The 25,977-nt window shown below is 56.3% G+C and overlaps 2 protein-coding genes across 3 annotated transcripts; one reads left to right on the top strand and one right to left on the bottom strand.

The window, feature by feature from the left end:
- Positions 1–2,577: 2,577 nt before the first annotated feature.
- On the bottom strand, positions 2,578–13,627 carry NPW (neuropeptide W; the record flags this gene model as incomplete). Its single annotated transcript, XM_079945451.1, has 3 exons — positions 2,578–2,725; positions 2,960–3,481; positions 13,419–13,627. 3 exons carry the CDS (start codon positions 13,625–13,627, stop codon positions 2,641–2,643), a joined length of 816 nt encoding a protein of 271 aa, XP_079801577.1. The 3' UTR covers positions 2,578–2,640.
- On the top strand, positions 13,568–25,797 carry ZNF598 (zinc finger protein 598, E3 ubiquitin ligase). Of its 2 annotated transcripts, none has more exons than XM_079945798.1 (12): positions 13,568–13,847; positions 18,917–19,029; positions 19,715–19,844; positions 20,177–20,388; positions 20,468–20,685; positions 21,209–21,317; positions 21,936–22,150; positions 22,356–22,440; positions 22,548–23,326; positions 24,102–24,252; positions 24,368–24,512; positions 24,601–25,797. In XM_079945798.1, the coding sequence occupies exons 1-12, from the start codon at positions 13,626–13,628 to the stop codon at positions 24,952–24,954; spliced, it is 2,733 nt and encodes a 910-aa protein (XP_079801924.1). In that variant the 5' UTR covers positions 13,568–13,625; the 3' UTR covers positions 24,955–25,797. The 2 variants fall into 2 exon arrangements, with proteins under 2 accessions (XP_079801924.1, XP_079801925.1); XM_079945799.1 differs by having other exon boundaries at positions 13,577–13,847; positions 21,209–21,326.
- Positions 25,798–25,977: the final 180 nt, after the last annotated feature.

Raw genomic sequence — 25,977 nt, 5'->3', positions numbered from 1 at the left:
TCCGCTGGGATGCGACAGAGGGAGAGGAAGTATGTCAGATCTTCCAGTCCTTCTCTCCCCTAGGTCCACCTGGTGTAGGATTGTCCTGTGCTCCTGTCTGGGGGGAGGGGGTTTCCTCTGACCTTTGAACCTACCTCCCTGCGGAGATGGGGCAGAGCCTGGGTCTGGGCAGAGACTCTTTTGGTGTGACCGTGAGCAGAGGCCTTGTCTCCTGAGGGAGGGCCGGAGCCCCCTCCCTAATAGGCATTAAGGGCCTCGCGCGATGACCAGGCGTCGCTTACGACCCTTTCCTTTAGACTTCGCCAGGCCTCTCTTCAGAGCCCCATATTGGAGCAGGCGGGACCAGCACAACGGGAAGAGAGATGAGAACAAGAGACCCAGAGATGAGAGGGAGAGAGAATTGGAGAGGCTTCGAGGATCGAAGAGTGCGGAAGTGCATAAGGCCCGTGGTCAAGGACTCCCAGGTGGACTGCCCCGCCCACCCAGGGATGGCCCCGCCTACCTCCTCCCATCGCCAGAGGAGCGGAGTGCGACTGTAGCCCGGGAGAGCAGCCGCGCAGCGCCCCCTGCCGGCGATGAGTGGGATTACATCGTCCGGGGAGCTGCCCAAGGTTCCACCTCTCTGTCTCTGACTGGTCCAGCCCTGCCGAGTGGGGGATTGGAGTGACACCTGCGCCCTAGGGCTGCTTGCACTGCAGGAGCATAGGGGCGCCATGGGGGTGGTAGCAGAGAAGCTGGGCCTCTGCTGAGCTCCTAACAGGCTCTGCTTTCTCGTCTTGAATCTGGCACCAACCTCTCTGGACTGGGGTATCTTCAGGCACCATGAAATCTAGCCCCTCACCGAGTGTTCCAGCACTTGTGACCAAACATTTGCAGGCCACTTGGTGCCAGGCCCTGGCGAGCACTGGGGAAACATCACTGAGACCCAGGGAAACAGATTTGTGTACCTTGGCAAGGGGAAGCCCAGGGCTGGGGCAGCCTCCAGGAGGGGCATTTAACCTGGCCTGGGGCCCTGGAGTCCTCAGGCAGGGTGAACCACAGGGCTGTTCTGGAATCTGCCTAGAGTTCCTGCAGGCTGTGTGGGGAAGGGGAGGGAGGAATGAGACTGTGGAACAGGGCCTGGCCTCAGAGCATGGATTTCATTGCATGGGTGGTGGGAGCCCTTGAGGTGTTGTGGACTGGGGGTGACAAGGTCAGGACACCCATGTTTTGAAAGGCCAAGTTCAGTGAGGAGCAGGGGCGAGAGCACTGGTGGAGTTGGGGGAGAGGAGGTTGACCTCAGTGGTCTGTGACTTCCCCCAGCGCAGATCCTAGAAGAAAAAAATACTGAGTGGAATCAGAGTAAATAAATTCTGGAGTCCGTAAGAATTGGAAGGGTGGAGTAAAACAGAGTACCCATATTAGCAGACCATGTGGAAGAGAGATGCACCCAGGAGGTGAGAGGAAATTGCCAGTGGGAAGAGGCCTCCAGAGGGTGCTTCCAGAGGCCAAGGAGGTTAGTGTGGGAGCTGGCTCCATGTGGGCACCCCAAAACCAAGAGCTAGACAGACGTGAAGCCACCCCTCCCCTGTCCTTGCTGGGTGCCCCAAGGGCAGCCTTGCCACATGGCCAAGGGAGGACTAGAAGGGCAGACAGCATCAGGGCACAGTGACCAGGCAGTTCGAGGTCCAGGACAGTTGTGGGAGTCGGAGACCACACTGAAGAGGGTTGAAGGGGGAGCAGAAGGGTGGAGTGAGGGGGGCACTGGAAGGGGACCCAGGTGTCCTTGCTATTCAAGATGGCAGAGCACATTTATATGGGGGGACTGGAGATAATAACTGGAAATGCAGAAGGGGATAAGAAGTGGAGGGGTTCCTGAGGAGGAAAGGGGGTCTCAGGTGGAGGGACCCTTCCTCCCTAGGGAGAGATCACGGCCATGGCGATGAAGAAGGGGGCCAGGTGTTTCCCACTTTGTCTCTGGAAGCCCTTGGCTGAGGGGAGGGAGGGGTTCCAAGGAGATCCGGGTTTGAAATGAATTCTGGGAGATGGGGAAAAGACTGGATGGGCTGCCAGGTCTTAAGGTCCCACCCCCTTGGGGAGGACATTCTCCCCATGCTGGCCAGGGGGCATAGTGAGGGGACCTCCTGTGGGCCTCCTAGGAGGCTGGAGTGGGGGCTCCAGCTCAGCGCGGAGGGTGTGAGCTACTGCTCTCCTCCTCCTGCACACCTTGGTAAGTGGCAGCAGGACCCAGCGTCTGACTGCCCTCCCCCACCGTGGGATACCCCTCCCCTCCTGGGGGACCCTGGGACCTGGTCTAATGACCTCACACCCTAACAGGAGGGGCAGCACTGGCAGAGAAGGGAGAAGGGGACCCAGCCCCCAGCAGAGTCAGCCTCCGTCCCCCATTCTGCCCCGCAAGGACACACAGATCTCGGCTGTTGAGGGGAGCTTGCCCGGGCCAGCTGGAGGGCTCCTGACATTTGCCAGGGCGTGGGCGCGGCTGTTTGCGCCCCGAAGCTAGATGTAAAGTACACATCGCGGAGGAAAAGGGTCAAACACCGGGGCGCGGCAACTAGGCAGGTTTTATTGACCAGATGGCCGGCCTGCTGGCAGAAGACATTCCGCCTGCGTCAGGCGTGGGGGCGTGGGCAGGGGCTGCGATCAGGACGGCTCTGGGGAGAGGCGGGGGCTGGCGAAGGCGGTTCCCTGCGCAGACCATGACTGAGCAGGAGACACTCCGAAGGCTCTGGAAAGAACAGAGAGGACCGTGGGAAGAGGGTTGTGCGACCTCCACTACCGCTCCCCCGACTCCCCAGGCTGGAAGAGTAGGGACTGCCCCAGGAAAGCCTTCCTCTACTGGGAGTCGGGGATGGAAAGGTTGTAGGATGCCCTGTGGGCAGGCAGACGTGCGCACCGGTCTCAGATCTCCCGAGACACCCTCGTCCACTGCTGTCCCCGTCCCCTTCCTCTCCCCGCGTACCTGGCCCGCTCTTCAGAGGTCCAGGAGTAGGATCCCAGCCGCAGCTCCGGTTGGGGCGCGGACTTCGGGGCGCGCGGGCTGCGAGGCGCACTCACCGGGAGCCCTGCGCGGGAGCTTCTGCGTCGCACCTCCCACAGTTTCTGAACTCCGGAGGGAAGCAACAGAGCATCGCGGGCGGCGGGCCCCCCAGAGACGGTGCTTCTGGCAGATGGCCCCTGGGGGGACACGCCCAGGCCGAAGCCGTCCCAGGCAAGGGGCCCGGCAGCCGGGCGCAGTGCGCGGCGCCACACGTAGGGCGAGCGGCGCAGCCCCATTAGCAGGCCCGCGGCGCGGCCCACCGTGTGGTAACGGGGACTCGACACGTGCTTGTACCAGGCGGCGGCGGGCAGCGGCAGCAGCAACAGCAGCAACAGCAATGCGATCAGCCAGCGGCTCGCAGTGGGCCCCCGCCCGGGGCTCCGCACCCCCGTGCCCCGCGCCAGGGTGCTCACGTTGACCGCCGCCCGGAGGGCGGACCAGAAACTGGCTCAGTAGTGTCTGGGCGCGCAGTGTCGGGAAGCTGGAGTGCGGGAGGCTACAGGCTAGGAGTTGGTGCGGGTGGGTCCAGCTATAACTGCTCGGTGGCCCCGCCCCTGCTCGCCCCCGCGGTACCTGAGGGGCTCCCCAAGGGTAGGGGGAGGGATGAAGTGAGAGGAGGAGCCCAGGCTGCGAGGCGGGGACGTGTGTTACTGAAGCACCCTCGCTGAGTGGGCCTCTATGTAGAATTCATCTTGACGCTCTGCTTGGGGCTCCCCTGCTCCCCTCTCTTAGCCCCCCTCTGCCTCTTCCCCCCAAAGAGAGGAACTTCCAGGCATAGGGATGGGGGGACAGGATGTTCCCTGAGCCAGAGCTCTTGCAGGTGGGGCACAAGCAGAGCAAAGACAGGGAGGCCGGCAGAGCCCTACTGGGGTAAAGCAGGAGAGCTGATTGGTGGGGGCCCTCTGCACCACTCAAGACCCCTCTGTGTATGTTCCCCCTGGAGGGTTGTTCCCTGTCCTCGCCTAACACAGCTATCAAATCTGTTCCCACACCCATTCCTCTCCTCCCTAACCCCTAGCTTCTCCCCAACAACCCACTTCCCAGCTGCAGCTGGATGGATGCTTGCAACTGCAAGTTTGGCCGCATCAAACCCTCTCTGAAACAGTGGTTAGGTTAGGCTCCCAGAATAAAGAGTCAGCCCCTCATACTGCCTGGGAAGGATAAGCTCTGCAGTCTTCCAGCCTCCTCTTCGGTTATGATCCCCCCCAAAACCACTTTCTCTGGCCAGGGCAGTCTCAATTCACTTGCCATACCCAACAACCCATGAGTTTGCCCACCTCTGTGCTTCTGTGCCTGGGACATTCCATCCTTTTCAATCTGGCAAACTCCTACTCATCCTTCAGGATCCTGCTTAGATAGCCCTTCTCTGAATAGTCTCCCAGAGTATCCCTCTGTGCCTGCCTGGGCTTAATAGCCCCCTTCCAGAGGACAGGGCCTGACCCATTCTTGCCTGAGTCCTAAACCAGGGAGGATGCAGCCCTCAAAATAATCACACCTCACCCCACCCCCCAGCAACCACACCACTCACGGGGCACCTTCTAGATCCCAGACACCAAGGATCCTGAAATATCTTATTTTGATCTTCAAACAATGCCACAACGTGGGACAATTATTGATTCCATCTACCAATGAAGAAACTAAGGCATGGGGAAAATTAACTTGTTCCAGGTCACCTGTTGGGTAAGCACTAGGGGGAGTGGGGCCCAACCTAGACCCCCAGCCTGAGAGTTCCAGTTTGGGGACCCCAGCTGCAGTGCTCAATGGAAACCTCCCATCCCCCTCCGCCTGTCTCTTCAGCAAAAAGGAGGGGTGATCCCGGGGGCATGGGGGAACACAGTCTGAGTCTGTCCTTCCTCTCAGACCTGCATGTTGGAAGAGGAACAGAGGGGCTGAGGGGTGCCGAGGACGGTGTCTGCTTCTGAGGCATGAGGGGCAGAGAAATTCTGGTAATCCCCTGGGGAGCTCTAGAAGCAGCAGCAGCAGCAGCAGCTCTCCCCACAAAGGCCCTGCAGAGCTGCTGAGAAATGTGTCCTGGAGCCCAGTGACCCAGGCTTGATGGTGGTGGGTGGGGGGGGAGGGGTAAGTGCCTCAACCTCTTCTGCCTCAGTTTCCTCATTTGTAAACTGGGGATAATCCCGGTCAGCTTGCTGTGAGTATTAAGAATACAGGCTGGGACTTCCCTAATGGTGCAGTGATTAAGAATCTGCCTGCCAATGCAGGGGACACGGATTCGATCCCTGGTCCGGGAAGATCCCACATGCCGCAGAGCAACTGAGCCCGTGCCCCACAACTACTGAGCCTGTGCTCTACAGCCTGTGAGTCACAACTACTGAGCCCATGAGCCACAACTACTGAAGCCTGGGCGCCTAGAGCCCATGCTCTGCAATGAGAGAAACCACCGCAATGAGAAGCCCGCGCACCACAACGCCCCACTCACCAACTAGAGAAAGCCTGCACTCAGCAACAAAGATCCAATGCAGCCAAAAATAAAAATATAATAAAATAATTTTTTAAAAAAAAGAAAAGAAATCCAGGCTGGGGGACTTCCCTGGTGGTCCAGTGGGTAAGACTCCACGCTCCCAATGCAGGGAGCCTAGGTTCAGTCTCTGATCAGGGAACTAGATCCCACATGCATGCCACAACTAAGAAGTCCGCATGCGAAACTAAGACCTGGCGCAGCCTAAATAAATAAATAAATATTAAAAAAAAAAAATCCAGGCTGGGCCTTGACATCTTGACACTGTGCCTGGCACACAGTAGGCGCTCTATAAATGGCGTGGCTACCATCTAATTGCTGTTGCTGTTGCTGTTCTAGCGGCTGCCTAGTCCCCTAAATTGTCAGAGAAATCCCTTTGATGGAGGGGTGACAGCGCTGGGACCAGGCAGGGAGGGGGTACAGAGGAAGCCACCTGCGCACCTGGAAGGGCCTGGAGGACCGAAGGGACCAGTGGGCCGAGTGGAAAGCTGCCCCTCCCACCTCTGCCTCACTCTTCTGGGGCCCCTCCACCTTGAGAGCTGCCTAGAGTGCTTGGTGGGCGGGCAGTGTGGCACAAGCGGGCTGCCAGGGTCCCCTGGCACTGCTGCCCCCTCCCTAATAAGGGGATGCAGAGGACTGCAGCCTGGGCAGACAGGGAGCTTCTGCAGGGAGAACGTCATCGATGTGAAATCTGATCAATCATGGCCTATGCTGTAACGGACGTTTCTGCGCAGTTGCAAAATTTAAGAGAACTACAATTAGCAGCATGGTAAATCTGAAAACGCAACGTTGAGCAAAGAAAAAAATGCTCTGCACAATGATACGTTTGGTGTCTGAAGTTTAAATACCGGCAATCCCTCCCGCTTGTTTATGACTGCGAACCAGAGAGAGTGAAAATGTCAGGGTGCAGGTGAAGGATGAAGGCCACATTAGGACAGAGCAGGGCGGCTGCCTGTCAGCTGGAGGTGTGTGGAAGGCAGGCAGGCAGGGAGCCCAGGGCTGGGTAAGGGAGAAAAGCACAGAACAACTTGATGGTCCCTGGTGGCTCCTAGTTTGGGGTGCTCAGGAAGAGGGGCTCTGTGCTTTACCTAGCCCTGACCCCAGGGGCCCAGGGACAAATGTCTCTGCCAGCCCTCCCCCATCCAGGACTCTGGAGCCAAAGTCTATTGCCAGAGGAGGTAGTGGCCCTAATGTCCATAAGAGCTGCCTTGTCTTTCTGGGGCTCACCACTCCTTTCATCCACACACAGCCCCTTCTAGAAGCTGACTGATCATGGCTTCTGACTATTTGCACACCACCTCCCCTGACACTGGACCAAGCCCTCCAGAGACTGGGACCATGTCTGCCTCATACTCACGGCCCCCATCCCAGGCACAGAGCCTGGCTGCCAACAGGAACCCCATCCTAATGACACAGTAAATGAGGAAATCTCTCCGTTTTGTCATTTTAAAAATTATTATATTTTATAATATCAAGGTCATATACGTTATAAGTCAAATGCTAGTATAAGGGACAAAATAAAGCTGTCTCTGTTCCACCCTTTCACATCCCCATCCTGCCCTCCAGGGGCAACTACTTCCAACTCTTTCAGCTATTTTTCCTAGTATTTGCCTCCATATTTTGAAATCATAAACTTAACTGCTACTCTAAAAATGGGTGGTCTTTTTAAGGAGGTATAAGATACTTTGAGTAAAGTGTGCACATCTTAACAATTGCATTTGTTACATATGCCTACACTTGTGTGCCCACAGCCCAGATCAAGGTAGAAAAGATTTCAGCTCCCTAGGGGGCTCCTTTACGCCACTTCCTAGCCAGAAGCCCCAGAATAACTCATCTATCACCTTAGATCGGAATTTTCTCAACCTCAGCATGGTTGGCATTTGTGAGGCTGTTCTGGCATGGTAGGATGTTGAGCAGCATCCCTGGCCTTTACTCATTTGTGTAGGCAGCAAAATAGCCCCTCCCCAAAGACATCTATGCCCTAATCCCTGGAACCTGTGAATATTTACTTTACATGGTAAAGGGGAATTAAAGTTGCAGATAAAATTGAGGATGCTAATCCACTGAATTTAATATAAGCAAAGCACCCTGAATTATCCAGGTGAGCCCAATGTAATCTCAAGGGTTCTTTAGCGTGGAGGAGGGAGGAAGAGTCAGAGAAGGAATGGTGACAATGGAAACAGAGGGTGAAGTGATGTGCTTTGCAGAAGGAGGAAGGGCCACAAGCCATGGGATGCAGGCTCCCCCTAGAAGCTGGAAAAGCCAAGGAAATGGATTCTCCTCTAGAGCCTCCAGGAGGAATGCAGCCCACCTTCACCTTGATTTTATCCCAGTGAGATCCATTTTGAATTCCTGAATTCCAGAACTGTAATCTAATGAATTTGGGTTGTTTTAAGCCATTGTTTGTTGTAATTTTTTTACAGCAACAATAGGAAACTAATGCATCAGTAGATGTCAGTAACAATCCCACCCCACTGTGACAACCAAAAATGTCTCCAGACATTTCCACGTCTCCTTGAGGCCAAAATCACTTCCAATTGAGAAACACTAACTGAGATTATAAACTGCTGCTTTTAAATTTACCTTTTTTTTTAGGCATCAAATGGCTTCCTCCTAATTTATTAAATTTATTTATTTATTTTTGGCTACGCTGTGTCTTCATTGCTGCGCGCGGGCTTTTCTCTAGTTGCAGAGAGCAGGGGCTACTCTTCATTGTGGTGTGCAGGCTTCTCATTGCGGTGGCTTCTCTTTGTTGTGGAGCACGGGCTCTAGGCGCGTGGGCTCAGTAGTTGTGGCTCACGGGCTGTAGAGCACAGCCTCAGTAGTTGTGGCACAGGGGCTCCGCAGCATGTGGTATTTTCCTGGACCAGGGCTTGAACCTGTGTCCCCTGCACTGGCAGGCGGATTCTTAACCAATGCGCCACCAGGGAAGTCCCATGGCTTCCTCCTAATTTAGATGAAGCTTTGGCTCTCTCCCACCCCAGTCACCTCACTTCTCATCTCTCCATCCTCCCAATATGATTTTATCATAATTTTTGGTTGACACTAGTCAGCATTTATATTATTCTGACCATGTAAATATTACTCTCTGCTGAGCCAAGTAGTGTACTATAATTACATTTTTTTCTTGTTGATAGCTGTCTTATTATCTTTCTTTCCTTGTTTTTCTATATTCTTAGTTTGTTATTTCCCCCCAAATGCTCCAAGGAGCTCCAAGCTCCTTGCAATAAATTTTCCTGATTCTCAAGCACACAAGGAGATCACCCACCATCAGTTCCTTATTTACTCTGGAAATCTCCCTCTGGGAGCCCTTGGCCTCCTGCTCCAATCTGGACATCCACTCTCTAAGCCTCTGCACAGGCATCATTTGAATGGGGACATGGGAGCTAAATACTTTGTCCTTTTTATGTTGATGGCTTTATGCGTTGATGGAAAGTTATTCTAGGTGTATAATTTGTGGATGGAAATCATATTCCTTCAGAAATTGGAGAGAATTTCTAGCTTCCAGTGTCCCAGGATTGTAAGTCTGATTCTCAATCCATCATGCAGGTTTTTCTCCCTCCTTACCCCCTCCCTCCTGAAGCTCTCAGGCCCTTTGCTTTATCTGTAGTACTCTGGTATTCCACGATGATGTCCCTCACTGAGGGTCTTTTTTACTTGATTGGGTCCTTTAAACGTGGAGACTCATGTCCTTCAGCTCTGGCATATCTTGCCTTATTGGCTCTTTGATAATTTGCGCCTCTCCATTTTCTCTGTTCTCTCTGAAATTCCTATTAGTTAGATACTACACTGTCTGGATTCAGACTTCTATCTTCTTATTTTCTCTGTTTTCTATCTAGTTGTCTTGTTCTGCTTGCTGAGAGACTTCCTCAACTTTATCTTCCCACTTTGCTCTTGAACTTTTAGTTGTTGTTAGTTTTGTTTTGTTGGACGCGCCATGTGGCATGTGAGGTCTTAGTTCCCCGATGAGGGATCAAACCCATGCCCCCTGCATTGGGAGTGCAGGGTCTTAACCCCTGGACCACCAGGGAAGTCCCTGTTGTTATGTTTTTAATTTTTAATTTCTAAGGGCTCTTTCTTGTTCTCTGCTTTGTGGTTGTTATGGTTGTTCAAGGCATCCTAGTCTCATTTCATGGAAGGAATATCTTTCTTGTGAATATCATATATATATATAATATATATGTATATAAATTATATATATAAGTAATATATATATAAATTATATATATGTGTATATATATATGTGTATATATATATATATATGTCTCTCCTTGGAGGGAGGAACATCTCTTGAATCTTTCTCCTCCTTTTTTTTTGCCGTAGGCGGGCCTCTCACTGTTGTGGCCTCTCTCCTTGCAGAGCACAGGCTCCGGATGCGCAGGCTCAGCATGGCTCACGCGCCCAGCCGCTCTGCGGCATGTGGGATCTTCCCAGACCGGGGCACGAACCCGTGTCACCTGCATCGGCAGGCGGACTCTCAACCACTGCACCACTAGGGAAGCCCTCTTTCTCCTCCTTTTAATCTCCACTGCCACTATCCAAGTTCAGATTTTTCCCTCCTATTCTGGGATTGCTTCTGTGGCTTATATATATATAAATATAAATATATATATAGATATATATGTTTATGATCTGTCTAAAATTTCCTTCTGATCTCTGGGTCTGCTTGTTTTCATCCCTGTATCACACACTGCAGGCTTTCCTCATGAGTCTGGAGATCATTTGTTGCCTGTGCACAGTTGTGAGTGAGACCCTGCAACACTGGTTGGCTGCTCCTTTTTTGGGGGGCATGGCTTGCTGAGTGTGGGCTTCACTGTAGGGCAGCTGGACAGCAGGACAGCTTTTCTTTCTTTTTTTTTTTTTTTTTGACTTAAAACATTAGGTGTTTATTTTTCTCAAGTAACAAGTCTTGAAGATATTAAAACATTTTCCCTTCAGCGTTATCACATATCTTCTAAGGGATAATGAATGAATAAACGATTTCTCACAATCATTGTATAACTTAGGTTTCTTCCATATATGCATTACTTAGAGGCTTTCTCACATTCTTCACAACCAGTTCTTTTCACTTACCATTTGGTTGTATGTCTTAAAGATTGAGAGTTCACTGAAAGCTACTTTACATGGATATCATTAAAAGGGGGTTTACTGAGCATGAGTTCTCTCATGACACCAAAGGGGTAAGGATTTACTGAAACATTGCCTGCAGACATTGCATTTATAGGGTTTTTCTCCAGTATGTATTCTTTTGTGTGCAATGAGATTACACTTTACACTAACGGATTTTCCACATTGATTACACTCATAGAGTTTCTCTTCCATGTGAGTTCTCATGTGTATTGTAAGGGACACATGCCTGCTAAAAGCTTTTCCATGCTCACTGCACTTAAAAGGTTTCTTGTCCCTGGTATGGATTTTCATATGCCTCCTATGAGATAAGAGACCACGGAATGTTTTCCCACATTCCTTACATTCATGTTTCATTTTCATGTGAATTTTCTTGTGTAAAACGAGGAAAGATTTCACTCTGAAGGCTTTTCCACATCGATTACATGTAAAGGGTTTTTCTCCAGTGTGAATTCTCACATGTTCTTTAAGGCATGAACTATCCCTGAAGGTTTTCCCACAGTCATTGTACTTACAGGGTTTCTCTCCAGTATGAATTTTCTTGTGCCTGATAAAGTTGGAGCTCAGCCTAAAAGCTTTCCCACATTGATCACACTTGTAAGGTTTCTCTCCAGTATGTATCCGCAGGTGTATCTTAAGAGATGACTTACTACTTAGGGCTTTACCACAATGGCTACATTCAATGGATTTCTCTCCAGTGTGGATTGCCTTATGTCTTTTAAAATATGGGAGGATACTGAAGGTTTTCCCACAATCACTGCACATATAGGGTTTCTCTCCAGTATGTGTTATCTGGTTATGGTAAGCCTACAGCTTCTACTGAAGGTTTTGCTGCATTGATTACATTTGTAGGCTTTTTCTCTTGAATGAGTCCCTGAATGTTGTCTGAGAAGTGAGCTATCTCGGAAGGTTTTTCCACAGTCATGGCATTCATAGGGCTTCTCTCTAGTATGAATTCTCTTGTGATGTGTAAGGTAAGAGCTTGAGCTATAGGCTTTCCCACACTGATCACACTTAAATGGTTTTTCTCCAGTGTAGGTTCTCATGTGCAACTTAATGGATGAATGGCTCTGTAATACTTTACCACACTGATTACACTCAAAAGGTTTCTCTCTAATGTGAGTTTTTTCATCCTTCTTAAGGTGTGAGATTGAATTTAAGACTTTCCCCCAGTCACTGCATTCATAGGATGTCTCTTCTGTATGTTGTCTCTTAAGCCCAGCTAAGTTAGAACTCCTGAGGAAGGCATTTTCATCTTTTTTACATTCATAAGATTTTTCCCGAGGAAGAATTCCCTCAGGTGGCTTAAGATGTGAAGAATCTCTAAGGACTTTTGCAGAGTCAAGGTATCGATGGAGTTTCTTGCTAGGGTAAATTTTACTGTGAGTAATGCTAGATTTCACACTCAAGGCTTCAACAATTTCACTGCATTGAATGGGATTGCCTCCAAGAGTTTGTTCCTTCTTGCCATTGAGTGTATATTTCTCCAAAATACCTTGTTTTTGCTGTGGTTGTTGGGCTTTAAGGAGAATCAGCTCATCTGAACAGGTATCTTGATGAATTCTTCTCTCTACTGTCTCCATTTCATCTTCCTGCTCCATCTGGGTGATGAGAGGAGGTTTGCTGAGTTGATGTCTCAGTGAAGCCAAGTTTCTATAGTTCTCCAGCATCACATCTCTGTCCCCTGCAGTGGAAGGGCATAGTCTTTTTTTTAATTAATTAATTTATTTTTGTCTGCGTTGGGTCTGCGTTGCTGCGCGCAGGCTTTCTCTAGCTGTGGTGAGCGGGGGCTACTCTTTGTTGCGGTGTGCGGGCTTCTCATTGTGGTGGCTTCTCTTGTTGCAGAGCACGGGCTCTAGGCGCACGGGCTTCAGTAGTTGTGGCACGCGGGCTCAGTAGTTGTGGCTCACGGGCTCTAGAGTGCAGGCTCAGTAGTTGTGGTGCATGGGCTTAGTTGCTCCGTGGCATGTGGGATCTTCCCGGAACAGGGCTCGAACCTGTGTCCCCTGCATTGGCAGGCAAATTCTCAACCACTGAGCCACCAGGGAAGCCCAAGGGCATAGTCTTAACCACTGGTCAGCCAGGGAAGTCCTCCAGCCCATTTCTGATTCTAAAGTCCAAGCTCATCCGCTCACAACACACCGCCTCTTTTCTAGAAGGGTTCAGATCCGGAGTAGCCTCCTGTGATAGCAGAAGGGAGGTCCTGAGTGTGCCTGGCCCCCAAGGGTAATGAGGAGGCCCCCCAACAGCTGCAGAGACCCAAAGCCCCAGGATTCACAACCGTCCAATCAGCAAACCTGCCCTGATGTTTCTCTGCGTCAAGCCTCCGGGCTCAGCTGGGTGGGCCCAGCCATGAAGAGGACAGGTTCTCTACCCGCCTTTCTATTGGGACTGGGGGAGACCGCTCCTAGTTCAGAGACTGATGTCACCACGTGTTGTCTTTTCTGATAGGGATTGTGTTTGTGAGTGCGCAAGCGCGTGTGTGTGCCCTATGACCACGCCCGTGTGTGTTCCAAATTCAAAAGAAAGATCTGGGTTGGAAAGAGATTTTGGGCTCCTAATAGGGTTGCAAAATATTTAGCAAATAAAAATACAGGACTTCTAGTTAAATTTGAATTTCAGATGAACAACGAATAACACTTTAGTATAAGTATGACCCATCAATATTTGGAGCATTAAACATTTTGCTCTGGGAGGACAGAGCTGGCCCAAGACTAAGGTCAGAGGAGAGGAGGGCCTGATGCCCGCAGCCCGGCGCCGGACCTGCGGCTGACCTACAACCTGCCCACTCCGCCTAGAGCGCCCGGTGCCGGTGGCGCCGCTCTAGCCGGCGCCTCGCTGAGGCGGAAGTCGTGAGCGCACTTCCGCCAGGTGGGGCCGTTGCTGGGCGGGGCGGTGACGTCGCCCCGGAAGGGGCGGGCCCGCTGGGAGCCAGTCTGTCCCGCGCCGCGCCGCGCCGGCCGGGAGGGGGCCGGATCCCGGACCATGGCGGCGGCGGCGGCGGCCCCGGAGGGGAGGCGCGCGGCCCTGGAGGCGGCGGTGGCGGCACCTGAGCGGGGCGGCGGGAGCTGCGTGCTGTGCTGCGGGGACCTGGAGGCCACGGCGCTGGGCCGCTGCGACCACCCGGTGTGCTATCGCTGCTCCACCAAGATGCGGGTGCTGTGCGAGCAGCGCTACTGCGCCGTGTGCCGCGAGGAGCTGCGCCAGGTGAGCTGCACTGGCAGGGCCGCGTGTCGGGGCAACTGGGCGGGAGCGGGGGCGCGGCCGGGCGGGGCGGCTGGTCACCCGGAGGCCGGAAGGGGACTTTGCCTTCCTGGTGTCCGGCTGCAGGCCTAGTGGCGCCGGCTTCCAAAAGAGAGGCCTGGCGGGGCCACCCGGGGCGGGGTCCCCATCGTGGGGCCGACTGTGGGGCGTGTGGGGGCGGGAGGCAGGAGGTGGCCGAGCTGATTTGAAGAGGCAGCGGTCCTTGTGGGGACAGAGTCTGGGGGCTTTCCTCCTGAGCCCCGGGAATTCCTGCCGGGCCACAGGAGGGGCATGATCAGAGCAGGAGCTCCTAGACCTGCTCGTCTTGGGAGATTATTCATCAGAGGTCTCCATTCCGGTGGAGTCAACAGGGAAAGTGGGCACCTTCAGTGGCAATCTGTCCTGGAAGCAGAGGGTCAATCTGGGCATTTCCAGCCTAGCTGTGCCTTTCTGGGTGACGCTGAGCAAACTCCTTCTGAGAATGGCATTTCTATCTATTAAGTGATGGTTGTACTCACCATCACCACCAGAGGGGAAGGCAGAACCACTGAGGTCTCCTCAGGGTGCTTGGTGGATGGGGATAAAAGTGTTGCGAAGTTTTCCTCCTTCTTGCCGGTTCCACCTGGTGGCGGTGGCGTGGCGGGGGGGCGGGGTGGGGCTCAGCTCCAGAGTGGAGGAGAGGGAATTTCTGATTGTCCAGACTTGGAAGCCCTAGTGAGGTCAGAGGGCTCCACGGAGCTTTCTCCCACCCTCCCCGCAATGCCAGCTGCTGGCTGGGAGCACCTAGCTGGAGCTCCCTTGGTTTGCTGTGCTTTGAGATATGTTTGCTTCCAGAGTTGTGAAACGAAAGGAAACGACATCCTTTCTTCACTTTCTTTTTTAAAAGTAGACTTTTATGTTAAAGGAGCCAAGAAAATGCTGTAATCCAATGAGCACTCTGTGGGCACCTACTCTGTGCCCTATCTGAAAAAGACACTTGGAGATGCTGTCAGTCTGTAATGGGGTGGACAGAGATGCACCCGGACCTGGGAGGGATCTGGGGTGCAGGAGCAGTTGGGGAAACCTTGGGTCTGTGACTTAGTCAGAAGGCACCTCCCAACTTCACCAGAGCCTGCCTTGCCTTCCAGTCTTGCATAACGTGATGTAACTCTTGAATGGCCAGGTTTCCCAGCACACCTGTAGCTTCCTTCCAGGCAGGCAGGCAGGCAGGCAGGCACGTGCAGCTGAGGCCCCGGCCCTGGGCACTGCAGGTCTCACTGAGGAAGTAAGCAGACACCTATATATGGGTGTTGTAGCTAGCATCTGGCCTCTCTCATACCTTGTGGGTCCCATACCCTTCAAGGACTCTGCGGCAAGGGGGTGTGGACATGAGCTTTCAGCTGGCTCCAGCTGGGGTGTGGTTTGGCATCAGGTGCCCTGGCCAAGTCTGGCCTTCCTCTCAGGCCTGCTCCTAGTTGCTAGGTAGCAGGAGGGTGTTCTGGGAAGTTTGGGAAGATGATGCTCCTCTCCATTCATCCTGTTTACGTCTCACTCTTGAACTCTGAACGCCCCTGTATCCCTTCTGTTCCCTTGCTGAGTCCTGCACTGTCCTCTGAATACGTCCTGTGTCCCATGCCTGCTCGGAAATCCCACAGCAGCCCCAAATCCCTGAACCCTGCCTCTCCTCTGTCTCTTTTATGGGACTAAGTCTTTGTAAAAAATTGGGAGGAAAGTGTGCCAAAATGCTTTTTGCGACAGGCCAGCTCCGTTTGCTAGTTAATTCCTACATCTTGACCTGGTGCCTCCCTGTGCCGGCCTGGGTGAGGAGCCAGATCAGTTAGATTGCCCGGCACTTGCTCAGGGTGGAGGCCGAGGCAGGCTCCCAGCTGATGGGTAGCAGCAGCGCTGGTCTTGAGGGCACACTGGCTGAGACTGTTGTCAAGTCCTGGGTTCCCGTCTTCCCTGGTTGTATCTTTCCCCCAGGCCACTTTCTTCTAAAAGACAATTCTTGTCTTACTTTCCACCTTGCTCTGATCCCCGGTGATGTTGAAGAGGCTTGATGGGGCTGCTGTACAAAGTGGGATGTGTCTGAGCTAGGAGGGGCCCTGCAGGCCACCTGGTACAGCCCCACTGCCCCATTTCATAGGTAGGAATTGGGAGGGGAAGCTGAAGGCAGGTCAGGAGGCAGGACCTGCTGACTCAGGCCATGTACTTCTGTTGTCCCTGCCCCCTCTCCACCAACCTGGTCCTGGCCCGCCTCCTCTGAGAGGACCTGCTTGTCCACGTCTGGCTCCTTGGGTCCCTGTACTCTCCCCGTCCAGCCGCTCTCACACTGGTCGTTGCTGACACCCATCCCTGTCCTCTCACGCACTCATTCTCCGTGAGTGCTCGCTGCACGCTGGGAGTGGGGAGCAGCAAGGCCCCAGGCAGAAACCCCTGTGGTGGGGGAGTCTGAGGGGACTTTCGCCCCCATCTGCCTCTCCTCAGGACCTGATCTTGGGGCCCACCCAGAGGCACCCTTGCCCCGTTAGTCATTTACTACCTGGCCCACCTAGGGGCTGCCCAGGGCGGTCCCTCCTCAAGTATCTAGGCCTGGCCTGTACCTCTGTCCTTGGACCCATGATCCCCTCCCATCAGGGTGATCACCAGGGTGGGTGGGTCTTGGGCCACACTGGTTGGATCCCTAATGGGTTCCTGCCCATCCCTGGCCAGGCCAGCATACCCTCATCCTCCTCCATCCATGCAGTTTTGTGTCTCACCTCATCCTCTGCTGAGGGCAGGGACACTGGCCATTCCAGGCTGCACTGCCATCCCATCGTCTGGTGCAGGCCCGGGGGGCCCAGTCCTGGTCCCAGCCTGTCTGTGAGGGGCAGTTAGCATTTCCCCATCCCACCCCCCAGCTCCAAACCTGCTCACCCTCATTCTCAAATGAACACTTTCCTTTCCCAAGCCTCTTCTGTGGTTCCAATCTCTTCCTGAGCCAACCCAGTGTCCCCCTTCTGCCCTGGCTCAGCTGTGCCCAACCTGGGCTGCCCTACCAGACTGCTCGGGAGGGACAGACACCCCACCCAAGCTGACTGTCACTCAGTCCACGGCAAGGGTGCTCACAGCCTAAGGAGAGATACCACCTGTGGTGGATCAGAGCAGACCTCTGAAAGGAGGGTGACGGGGTGAGGGTGGGGTGCGGGCCCTCCTGGCACAGGTTTCTCTGGGAGGGAAGTTGTTCCTCTGCTGAGTCTGTCGAGCTTGGATGCTTGTTCGCAGTTTTGGGGCTCCCCTCGAGGCTGGGGTAATGGGCACCGAGTCCCGGTGGTTAATTCCTTGTTCTCTGTGCTCCTCCAGCAGCATCCTGAGTGGTTCATGGCCCTGCACCTGCAGGCGCCTATCCCCAGGCAGGAACTGGGGTCTGTGCTGGAAAGGTACCCTTGGGAGTGGTTGGAAGGCAGGGCTGGATGTGGGCTTGCTCTAGGAGGGCAGATCCCATGAGAAGAGGCCAGTGGAAGGCTCGGGGACCTTCCCCATGTCCCTTTGGGACTACGGAGAAAACTGGGGCAGAGGGTGCGGAGGGTGACCCTTTGGAGGCAGAGCCAAGACCTCCCTGTGAAGATGGGTCACAGGGTGCAGCTGGGATGAGGTGCGCTCAGCGTGTGGCGGGGGCAGGGGTGGGCAGCCACATTCATCCTGCCCAGCTTTGCCAGACATGGTGACAAGGGGAAGAAAAGCCTGTTGGGGCGCTGCCCATCCCCCCCACCCGCTCTGACCCTCCAGAATGGCTGTGGCTGGACCATGATGCTTCCATTGGGCTCCTGTGGGGGCGGGTGGGGGGCAGGCTTGGTTGTCAGCCTGCTCTCCACACCCCCAAGCATGTCCTCACAAGTAGAGGCTGAGCTCCCCATCTCCTTCTCCAGAGCCCCCAGGGAATCAGTTTTAACCACCCTGCTGTTGGGGATGGTGTAACCATCCCCAACAGTCCTACGCTTTCCCAAGTTCATGGCCACCCTGGCCCCAGACATCCTCCCTGACTGGGCCTAAACCTAACAGGGGTGATCTTGATGTGGCCTTTACCAAGGAAAGGCTGTCCCCCTGGGTGTGCTGGTAAGGACTCTGAGCTGAGGCGAGTGGCCAGCTCCAGGCTGGGGGACAGTGGTGGATCGGAAAGGGGCACGGAGAGGAGGAGATGGGCCAGTGTGGTCTTGATGCAAGGGGGAGGGGACAGAGAGAAAGGGGGACTGGAGGATGAGGGAGCCCTGGAGGGAGCAGTGCCCTTGTTGACTCAGAGGGTAGGCCTGAGCCTGTGCGGGGGCCCTGGGGGCCAGGCTGGGGGCATTGGGACAGGGGTCTGGTCATCGTCCAGTGCCAGGGTCTGTGGAGAGGCAGAGCAGGCTGCTGGGCCAGGCTCAGCAGGCTTTACCTGAGAGTGCTGGAGAAGTGGCCAGGCTGCAGAGGTGTCCACAACCAGCACACTAGCTCCTCTGTTTGGCACCCCCAGACAGCCCAGTTAACAGGCAGGAAGCTGGCCAAGAACGGGCGGGGGCCATGACCGAGTCCTGTGGGGGAGCCCTTCTCCCCCTTTGCCATCATGGAAGCATCATGGGTGCGTGGAGGGTAGCCAGGCCTTGACGCATGCAATCTGGCCTGGTAGCATTCACTGTTTCCTTAGCTGCTCCTTGGACTGTGTCTCTCCTTTCTCCTGGTGAAAGTCATCCTGTGCCCAATACCCATGTGATTAAGCCCCGGTTTGCCTGGCTGTCTGATCCCTGTCTCTGCCCCTGGGGCGGCCTCTGTCTCTCTGGCAGGTGCCAGTTTGTCTGTGGATGAGTGTGGAGCCGGCTGCCCCCTGGTGGCAAGGCTAGCCGCTGCATCTCTGTCCTGGCAACCCTAGGTGGGTGGGCTGCGGGTGGGGAGAGGAGACAAGGCTGGCCCAGGCTGGCAGAGGGTGCTTCCTGCTGGGACCTGCCTCAAGCCTCCCAGGAGGGGCCCTGAGTGCCTCCCTTTCTCCTCAGCCTGACGCGTCCATGGTCCGGCTCACCAGTCCCTTTTGCTTTTGGTTTCAGGTGGTCTTTGGGAAGAAGCTTCCTACCTTTGCCACAATCCCTATCCATCAGCTTCAGCATGAGAAGAAGTATGACATCTACTTTGCCGATGGAAAAGTGTTTGCCTTGTACAGGTGAGAGGGGAATTCTCGGCCTGGGTTTCTGAGGGTCTGTGGGATGCTTTGTGGTGGGGACGGACTGTCACCTCCTCTGCTCCTCACATCCCTCAGCGGGGAGGGGGCACTGGTGTGTTGCAGATGTCAAGGCTAGGTGGCTGGTTTCTATCATTGGTCTTCTCTACTGTAACGAGGGATGCTCACAGTCCCCCTCCTGGGGTGGTGGTAAAGAGGGGGCAGTGGGCGACAAGGGGTGAATTCAGGGAAGGCACACAGCCCTGCTTTCTGGGGCTTTTTGAGGTGGTCAGGAGCTCCTGCAAATCAAGCTCTTAGCCTATGGCGGAAAAACCTCATAAAGGGATACAGTTGTTTTGGGGGTGGTCCTCATCTTCCAGGTGAGGGGGCAGGCACCTGTGTGGGCTCAGTCATCATGTCCATCTGATGCAGGGGTCAGTCTCCTGGATCGTGGACCCAGCCCCACCCCGTGGCCTTGTTCAGCTCAGGCCCTGGGCCCAGCACCATCTGGCTCAGTGGTCAGAGTGCTGAAATGCACGGTGGGGCAGGAGTGCCCATCCTCCTGGCTCCTGCTTCCAGGGCATCTGCAGGGGCGTTGGGTGAGGGGCCATGGGGTGGTTCTAGTGCCCCTCTGGACAGTGATGCTGAGTGCCTTTGGGGGCACTGGTGGCTCTCGATGTCTCCCTAGGCAGCTGCTGCAGCACGAGTGCCCACGGTGTCCTGAGCTGCCACCTTTTGGCCTCTTTGGGGACCTGGAGCAGCATATGCGGAAGCAACATGAGCTATTCTGCTGCAAGCTGTGCCTCAAACACCTCAAGGTGAACCCTACCCCATGGCACCTGCCTGGGGATCGGGCATTCAGGGAGCACCTGGTGGAGGTGGGTGGAGGCCAGGCCCAGTAGAGGCTGGCACAGGGTGCTCAGCCAGACAGCTGTGAGCGGCTTGTTGCTGCCTCTGGCCCTGGACAGGCCAGATCCCCAGGGTTTCCCAGCATCCCCAGCTCTCCTGCCTCACAGAGCCTTCCAGGCTGCTGGTGTCTGGGGCTCTGGGGCAGAACTGATGCCACAGGGTCCCCTGCATTGTCGGGCCGTGGGAAGGGGCAGGAGGCCTGGGAGCCCCCACCCCATTCCCAGCCCCCCATTCCCTGCAGATCTTCACATATGAGCGCAAGTGGTACTCGCGCAAGGACCTGGCTCGGCACCGCATGCAGGGGGACCCTGACGACACGTCACACCGTGGGCACCCGCTCTGCAAGTTCTGTGATGAGCGCTACCTGGACAACGACGAGCTGCTCAAGCACCTGCGTCGCGACCACTACTTCTGCCACTTCTGCGACTCAGACGGGGCCCAGGACTACTACAGGTGGGAGTGGGCGCACGGCAACCTTGGGACACCCAAGCGGGCTGGGCGAGGGCCCCTGCTGACACCCGGTTTCCGGCAGCGACTACGCGTATCTGCGTGAGCACTTCCGAGAAAAGCACTTTCTGTGCGAGGAGGGTCGCTGCAGCACCGAGCAGTTCACCCACGCATTCCGTACGGAGATCGACCTCAAGGCCCACAAGATGGCCTGCCACAGCCGGAGCCGTGCCGAGGCCCGCCAGAACCGCCAGATCGACCTGCAGTTCAGCTACACGCCGCGGCACTCGCGCCGGAACGAGGGTGAGCGGGGCCCGCCCTGCCGAGCGGGGGCCCCAAGGCAGGGCTCACGTTGCGGAGCCCTGCTCTGGAGGCCTCAGACCCAGGTCCTGATCTGACCCCTCACGTGTGAGCGGGGACAAGGGACAAGCCTGTTGAGCCTGTGTCCCCCCAGCCCATTGAGGAGCCCCAAGCACCTGAGCATGTTGGGACAGGGAGCTCTTCACTGGCTCCTGAGGGTTCTCAGATCTGCTGTTCTGGGGTCCCTGAGACTCTTCCCCAGGTCAGGAGGATGACTGAGTGCCCACTGTGTGTAGGTCCCTCCTGGGACTGTGGGGCCAGCAGGCCCAGGCCCCTCTCCCAGCCCAGTTCTTGCTCTGACCTGGTGCCTAGGCTAGAGGCCCAGGACCACTGTGAACCCTGAGAGGTGTCTGCGCCCATACCCCAGGTTCAGGTGCTATGGTGGGTGGGGAGGCCTCTGCTGTCTAAGCCAGAGCACTGGCCTCGGTCTGGCCTGGGCCCGTGACGGGCTGTGTGCTGGCCGCAGGGGTCGTTGGTGGCGAGGACTACGAGGAGTTGGACAGGTACAACCGCCAGGGCCGCACGGGCCGGGCCAGTGGTCGTGGAGCCCAGCAGAGCCGCCGAGGAAGCTGGAGGTACAAGAGGTGGGAGGATTTGCGTGCCGCCAGGACTTAATGTTCTCCTGGCACCACCCCTGAGGCGGTGGCAGCAGCCAACAGCTGGGCTGGGGATAGGCACCGCTGTCAGGGGACTTTGGCTTTCTGGCCTCTGGTGTCCTGGGCATGGCAACAGGTCTGCTAGGTGTCCTCAGTGAGGATTCCTTCACTTTCCCCTAGTTTTAGCCAGAGACACTGGGACCCTGCAGATTGGGGTGGTAAGGGGGGTCCTGGGTCATTGGGGGTTCAGTGCAGTTGTGCCATGAAGCCCCAGCGTGGCAGGCACGCACTCAGGCTGGGCTGCCCCCGATGGCCGGGCTGGATCGAGGCATCTGTGGACCCCAAATGCTACCCCAGAGAACAGGGCCGGGTGTTGCCCAGGGAGCCGAAGCTTGAGGCTGGCAGGTGGATGGTCCAGCTCCCTCCACAGCGCCCTCTCCTGGACAGGGAGGCTGGGCTGGCACCGGTCCCGCTGGCTCCTGGCAGGCAGCCTCCTGGTGTCCAGGCTTCCCAGGGGCAAGGCCCCTCCCCAGCCCCTCATCCTGCATGTCACTGTAGTCCTGGGCCTTGCCCAGCCTGAAGTCATCCCCATCCCAGGGAAGAAGAAGACCGAGAAGTGGCAGCTGCCATCCGGGCCTCGGTGGCCGCGCAGCAGCAACAGCAGCAGCAGCAGCAGCAGCAGCAGCAGGACACACGCAGGAGTGAGGACCAGGAGGAGGGCAGCAGGCCCAGGAAGGAGGAGGCAGGTGCGCGGGGTCCTGAGGAGCCCCGGGGCCCCTGGCGCCCGCCCCGGACTCAGGGCGAAGGCCCAGGTGAGTGGGCCTTCCCTGTAGGCAACTCTACTCTGGTGCAGGAGGTGGGAGGTGGGCTCCTGACCAGCGTGGCGGTGCCCGGACTCGCAGGGCCTCCACCCACAAGGCCAGTGAGAACCCGTGTGCTCGCCAATCACCCCACAGGGTCTGATCCTGCCCTTCAGCGTTGGTCAGCCCTGACCTAGGGTTCTTTTGTGTCTTGTAGGCTCCAAGGAAGCCTCAATAAATGGTCCTGTGAGCCAAGAGGCCTTGCCAGCAACTGGCTCGGCTGCAGGAGCCACATTTCCAAGGTACATGTGTGCACGAACCGGGGCTCCTATGTAAGGTGGGTGGAGGGTGGCCGCCGGGCAGGCCAGGGCCTGGCAGGCCACTGACCCCTCTCCTCTTCTCGGCACAGTGCTCTCCCGCCCCCCACTTCGAAGCTCAAGGACGAAGACTTCCCCAGTCTCTGTGCCTCCACTTCTTCCCCCTGCTCCGCAGCGGCTTCCCTGGGCCCCGTGGGGCTGGCGCTGGCCTACTCTGTCCCCACCAGGGGCAGGAGCACCTTCCAGGAGGAGGACTTTCCTGCCCTGGTGTCCTCTGCCTCCAAGCCCAGCACTGCCCCCACCAGTCTCATCTCTGCCTGGAACAGCAGTGGTAGCAAGAAGGTGGCGCATCCCGCCCCAGGGGCCCAGTCTGCCAGCGGGGGAAGCCAGCCCCCCAGGAAGGCTGGGAAGGGGGGTAAGGGTGGTAAAAAGAGCGGACTGCCCCGCGCGGAGGAGGAGGAGGAGGAGGATGGCCGCTCCAGCCTCACCACCCAGGAGGTGCGGGGCGTGCCCACGACAGTCGCCGTTTCTTCCTTGCTGGCTGTGGCCTCCACCCAGACCTTCACCAAGGTCGGCAAGAAGAAGAAGGTGGGCTCCGAGAAGTCGGGTGCCTCATCTCCCCCGCCACTGCCCCCTGACAAAGATGGGCCCCCCGGGGCTGAGCAGGCCCCCGCGCCCCCCACTGGCAGAGCTGAGGGGTCAGCTGCTGTCATCATCAACGGACACACAGAGGGGCTGGTCCCAGCTCGGAGCATCCCCAAGGAACCCCCTGGGCTCCCGAGGCCCCTGGGGCCCCTCCCCTGCCCCACGCCCCAGGAAGACTTCCCAGCGCTCTGCGGCCCCTGCCCACCCAGGATGCCCCCGCCCCCAGGTATGTGTGCCTGGCTCAGGCCTGCTTTTGGGCATCTGGGAAGGGGCCAGGTTTTTGAGTCAGGCTGGAGCCCCTGGGCCCAAGAGGAGCATAGCCCGAGGTTGTGCAGGTGCAGGTGGGGAGAGATGAGCCTGTGTGGTGGTTTCCAGCTTCCTTGGAAACCTGACGGCCAAGTCTGGATGCAGGCTCCATGTCTGTGAGCGGCGTGACTTTGGTCTGCCACATAACTTCTCTGCATCCTTTTATTTGTTTTTGGCTGTGTTGGGTCTTCGTTTCTGTGCGCGGGCTTTCTCTGGTTGCGGCGAGCGGGGGCCGCTCCTCATCGCGGTGTGCGGGCCCCTCACTGTCGCGGCCTCTCTTATTGTGGAGCACAGGCTCCAGACGCGCAGGCTCAGTAGTTGTGGCTCACGGGCCTAGTTGCTCCGCGGCATGTGGGATCTTCCCAGACCAGGGCTCGAACCCGTGACCCCTGCACTGGCAGGCAGATTCTCAGCCACTGCACCACCAGGGAAGCCCCTAGCACTCTCTTGAGATGAAGGCAAAAATGAGTTAACTTAGGCCAGCATTTGCCATGAGGGAGCACAGCATGCATGCCGGCTCTTGGCATCATCAGGCCCTGGGCCTGCTTTGTGGGGGAGGTGCGGTTGTGGACAAAGCCTGACCCTGACCCTGGTGAGATGGGCAGCTTATGGGAAGTGGGGGACCAAGGCTTGTCTGCCTGGCCAGCGAGGGTCACGTCCTGAGATCTTCCTGTGTGCCCCCCCATCCTCCACAGGCTTCAACACCGTGGTGCTCCTGAAGGGCGCTCCGCCTCCACCTCCACCGGGTCTGGTGCCCCCTGTCAGCAAGCCACCCCCTGGCTTCTCTGGCCTTCTGCCTAGCCCCCACCCGGCCTGTGTTCCCAGCACTACGACCACCACGAAAGCGTAAGTGTGGGTGGGCCACCTGGCCTCATGCCCCTGTGGGGGGAGTGCCCTCACCTTGGGCCACTCCAAAGGCTGAAGCCTCCACCTCCTCCCCATGTCCCGATTCCAAACCCAGGCCAACACCCGTGCCACGGGCCTACCTGATCCCCGAGAACTTCCGGGAAAGGAACCTGCAGCTCATCCAGTCCATCAAGGACTTTCTGCAGAGCGACGAGGCCTGCTTCAGCAAGTTCAAGAGCCACTCGGGGCAGTTCAGACAGGTCAGGCAGGCGGGGGTGTGGGGGCCAGCCCGGCCACCTGGGGCCCAGGCCTGGGCCAGGTGTGACTGGGTCTGGCTCTGGGTGGCAGGGCGTGATCTCCGCAGCCCAGTATTACAAAAGCTGCCGGGACCTGCTGGGGGAAAACTTCCAGAAGATCTTCAACGAGCTGCTGGTGCTCCTGCCCGACACGGCCAAGCAGCAGGAGCTGCTGTCTGCACACACAGGCTTTCGAGGCCGTGAGAGGCCTCCCGGCACCAAGGCCAAGAAGAGCAAGAAGAGTGCATGGCAGGCCAGCACCCAGCAGGCGGGCCTGGACTGCTGCGTGTGCCCCACCTGCCAGCAGGTGCTCGCACACGGTGATGTCAACAGCCACCAGGCGCTGCACGCTGCCCGGGACGACGACTTCCCCTCCCTGCAGGCCATCGCCAGGATCCTCACGTAGCTCCGGACGTAGCTCCTGCCAGCGCAGGCAGGAGCCGCCACACCCATGAGCCTCCTTTCTCCCTCCTCCTCCCTCTGGGCTGCCAGGCAGCCAGGTGAGGCCCTGGTGAGGCCACCCGCTCAGGCCCCTCAGCTGGCCGGCCTGCCAGGGATCACCAGGAAGGCCCGCACCACCCTGTCAGCACACCGTCATGCAGGAGTCCATCTGGATTTCTCCTGGGAACTGGAGAAAGACCCCTGCCTCAGCAGCAGGCTGGTCTGGGTTTACATTCTCATGCTTTTGGAAGGTGCTGGGGAGGGAAGGGCTGGGATGCCAGGACCTGTGTGTGCTGTCAGAGCCGGTGGCCACGGTGGCCCAATCTGGGACCGCCTGAGCCTGAGGGCTGCGGCACCGTGGTCCCTGAGCTGTGGGGCCAGGGGTGCTGGAGTCAGATGTTGAGTGTGTTGTGTAAACAGTTGGCTGTTTCATTATTCAAGAACGTTCAGGATTAAAAGCAGACACGAAATCGTGCTACTTGAAGTTGAATCTTTTTACGAGACTAGCTGAAACTGGGATCTCAAATTGCCTCTGACCTTTTATAAGACAGTTTATCTTCAAATAAATTTATTTTGCAATAATGCACATAGCTGAGCTTCTCTGCCTTCCGGGGTCACCCCACTCATAGTTGTCAGACACTACAGCTCAGGTGGTCACCAGTGAGTGCTGGGGCGGGGAAGACCTGTGGGGAGAGCTGGGCTTGCTCACAGGAAGAAGCAGCCAACCCTGGGCTCCAGTCCTGGAGGTCGAGCACCGCCCAAGCCTTCCAGGAGTAGAGACAGCCATGCTTGACCTACACTGTGTACCCAGTAAAACTATTCTTCCAGAACCTGGGAGTAACACAGACTTGAGGTTTCAATCCATAGACCAGTGAAGGAGCTACTAAAGATCAACAAGAACAATTTAGAAACAGTGCAGGGCATATCTGAAATACTGAAAGAAAATAATTTGTACTTAAATATTTGGATCCAGTATTTTGAAAAGGAA

The sequence above is a fragment of the Stenella coeruleoalba genome (genome assembly GCF_951394435.1).
Source record: "Stenella coeruleoalba genome assembly, chromosome: 15".
Lineage (NCBI taxonomy): Eukaryota > Metazoa > Chordata > Mammalia > Artiodactyla > Delphinidae > Stenella > Stenella coeruleoalba.
This window is presented reverse-complemented; position numbering and strand designations above follow the sequence as displayed.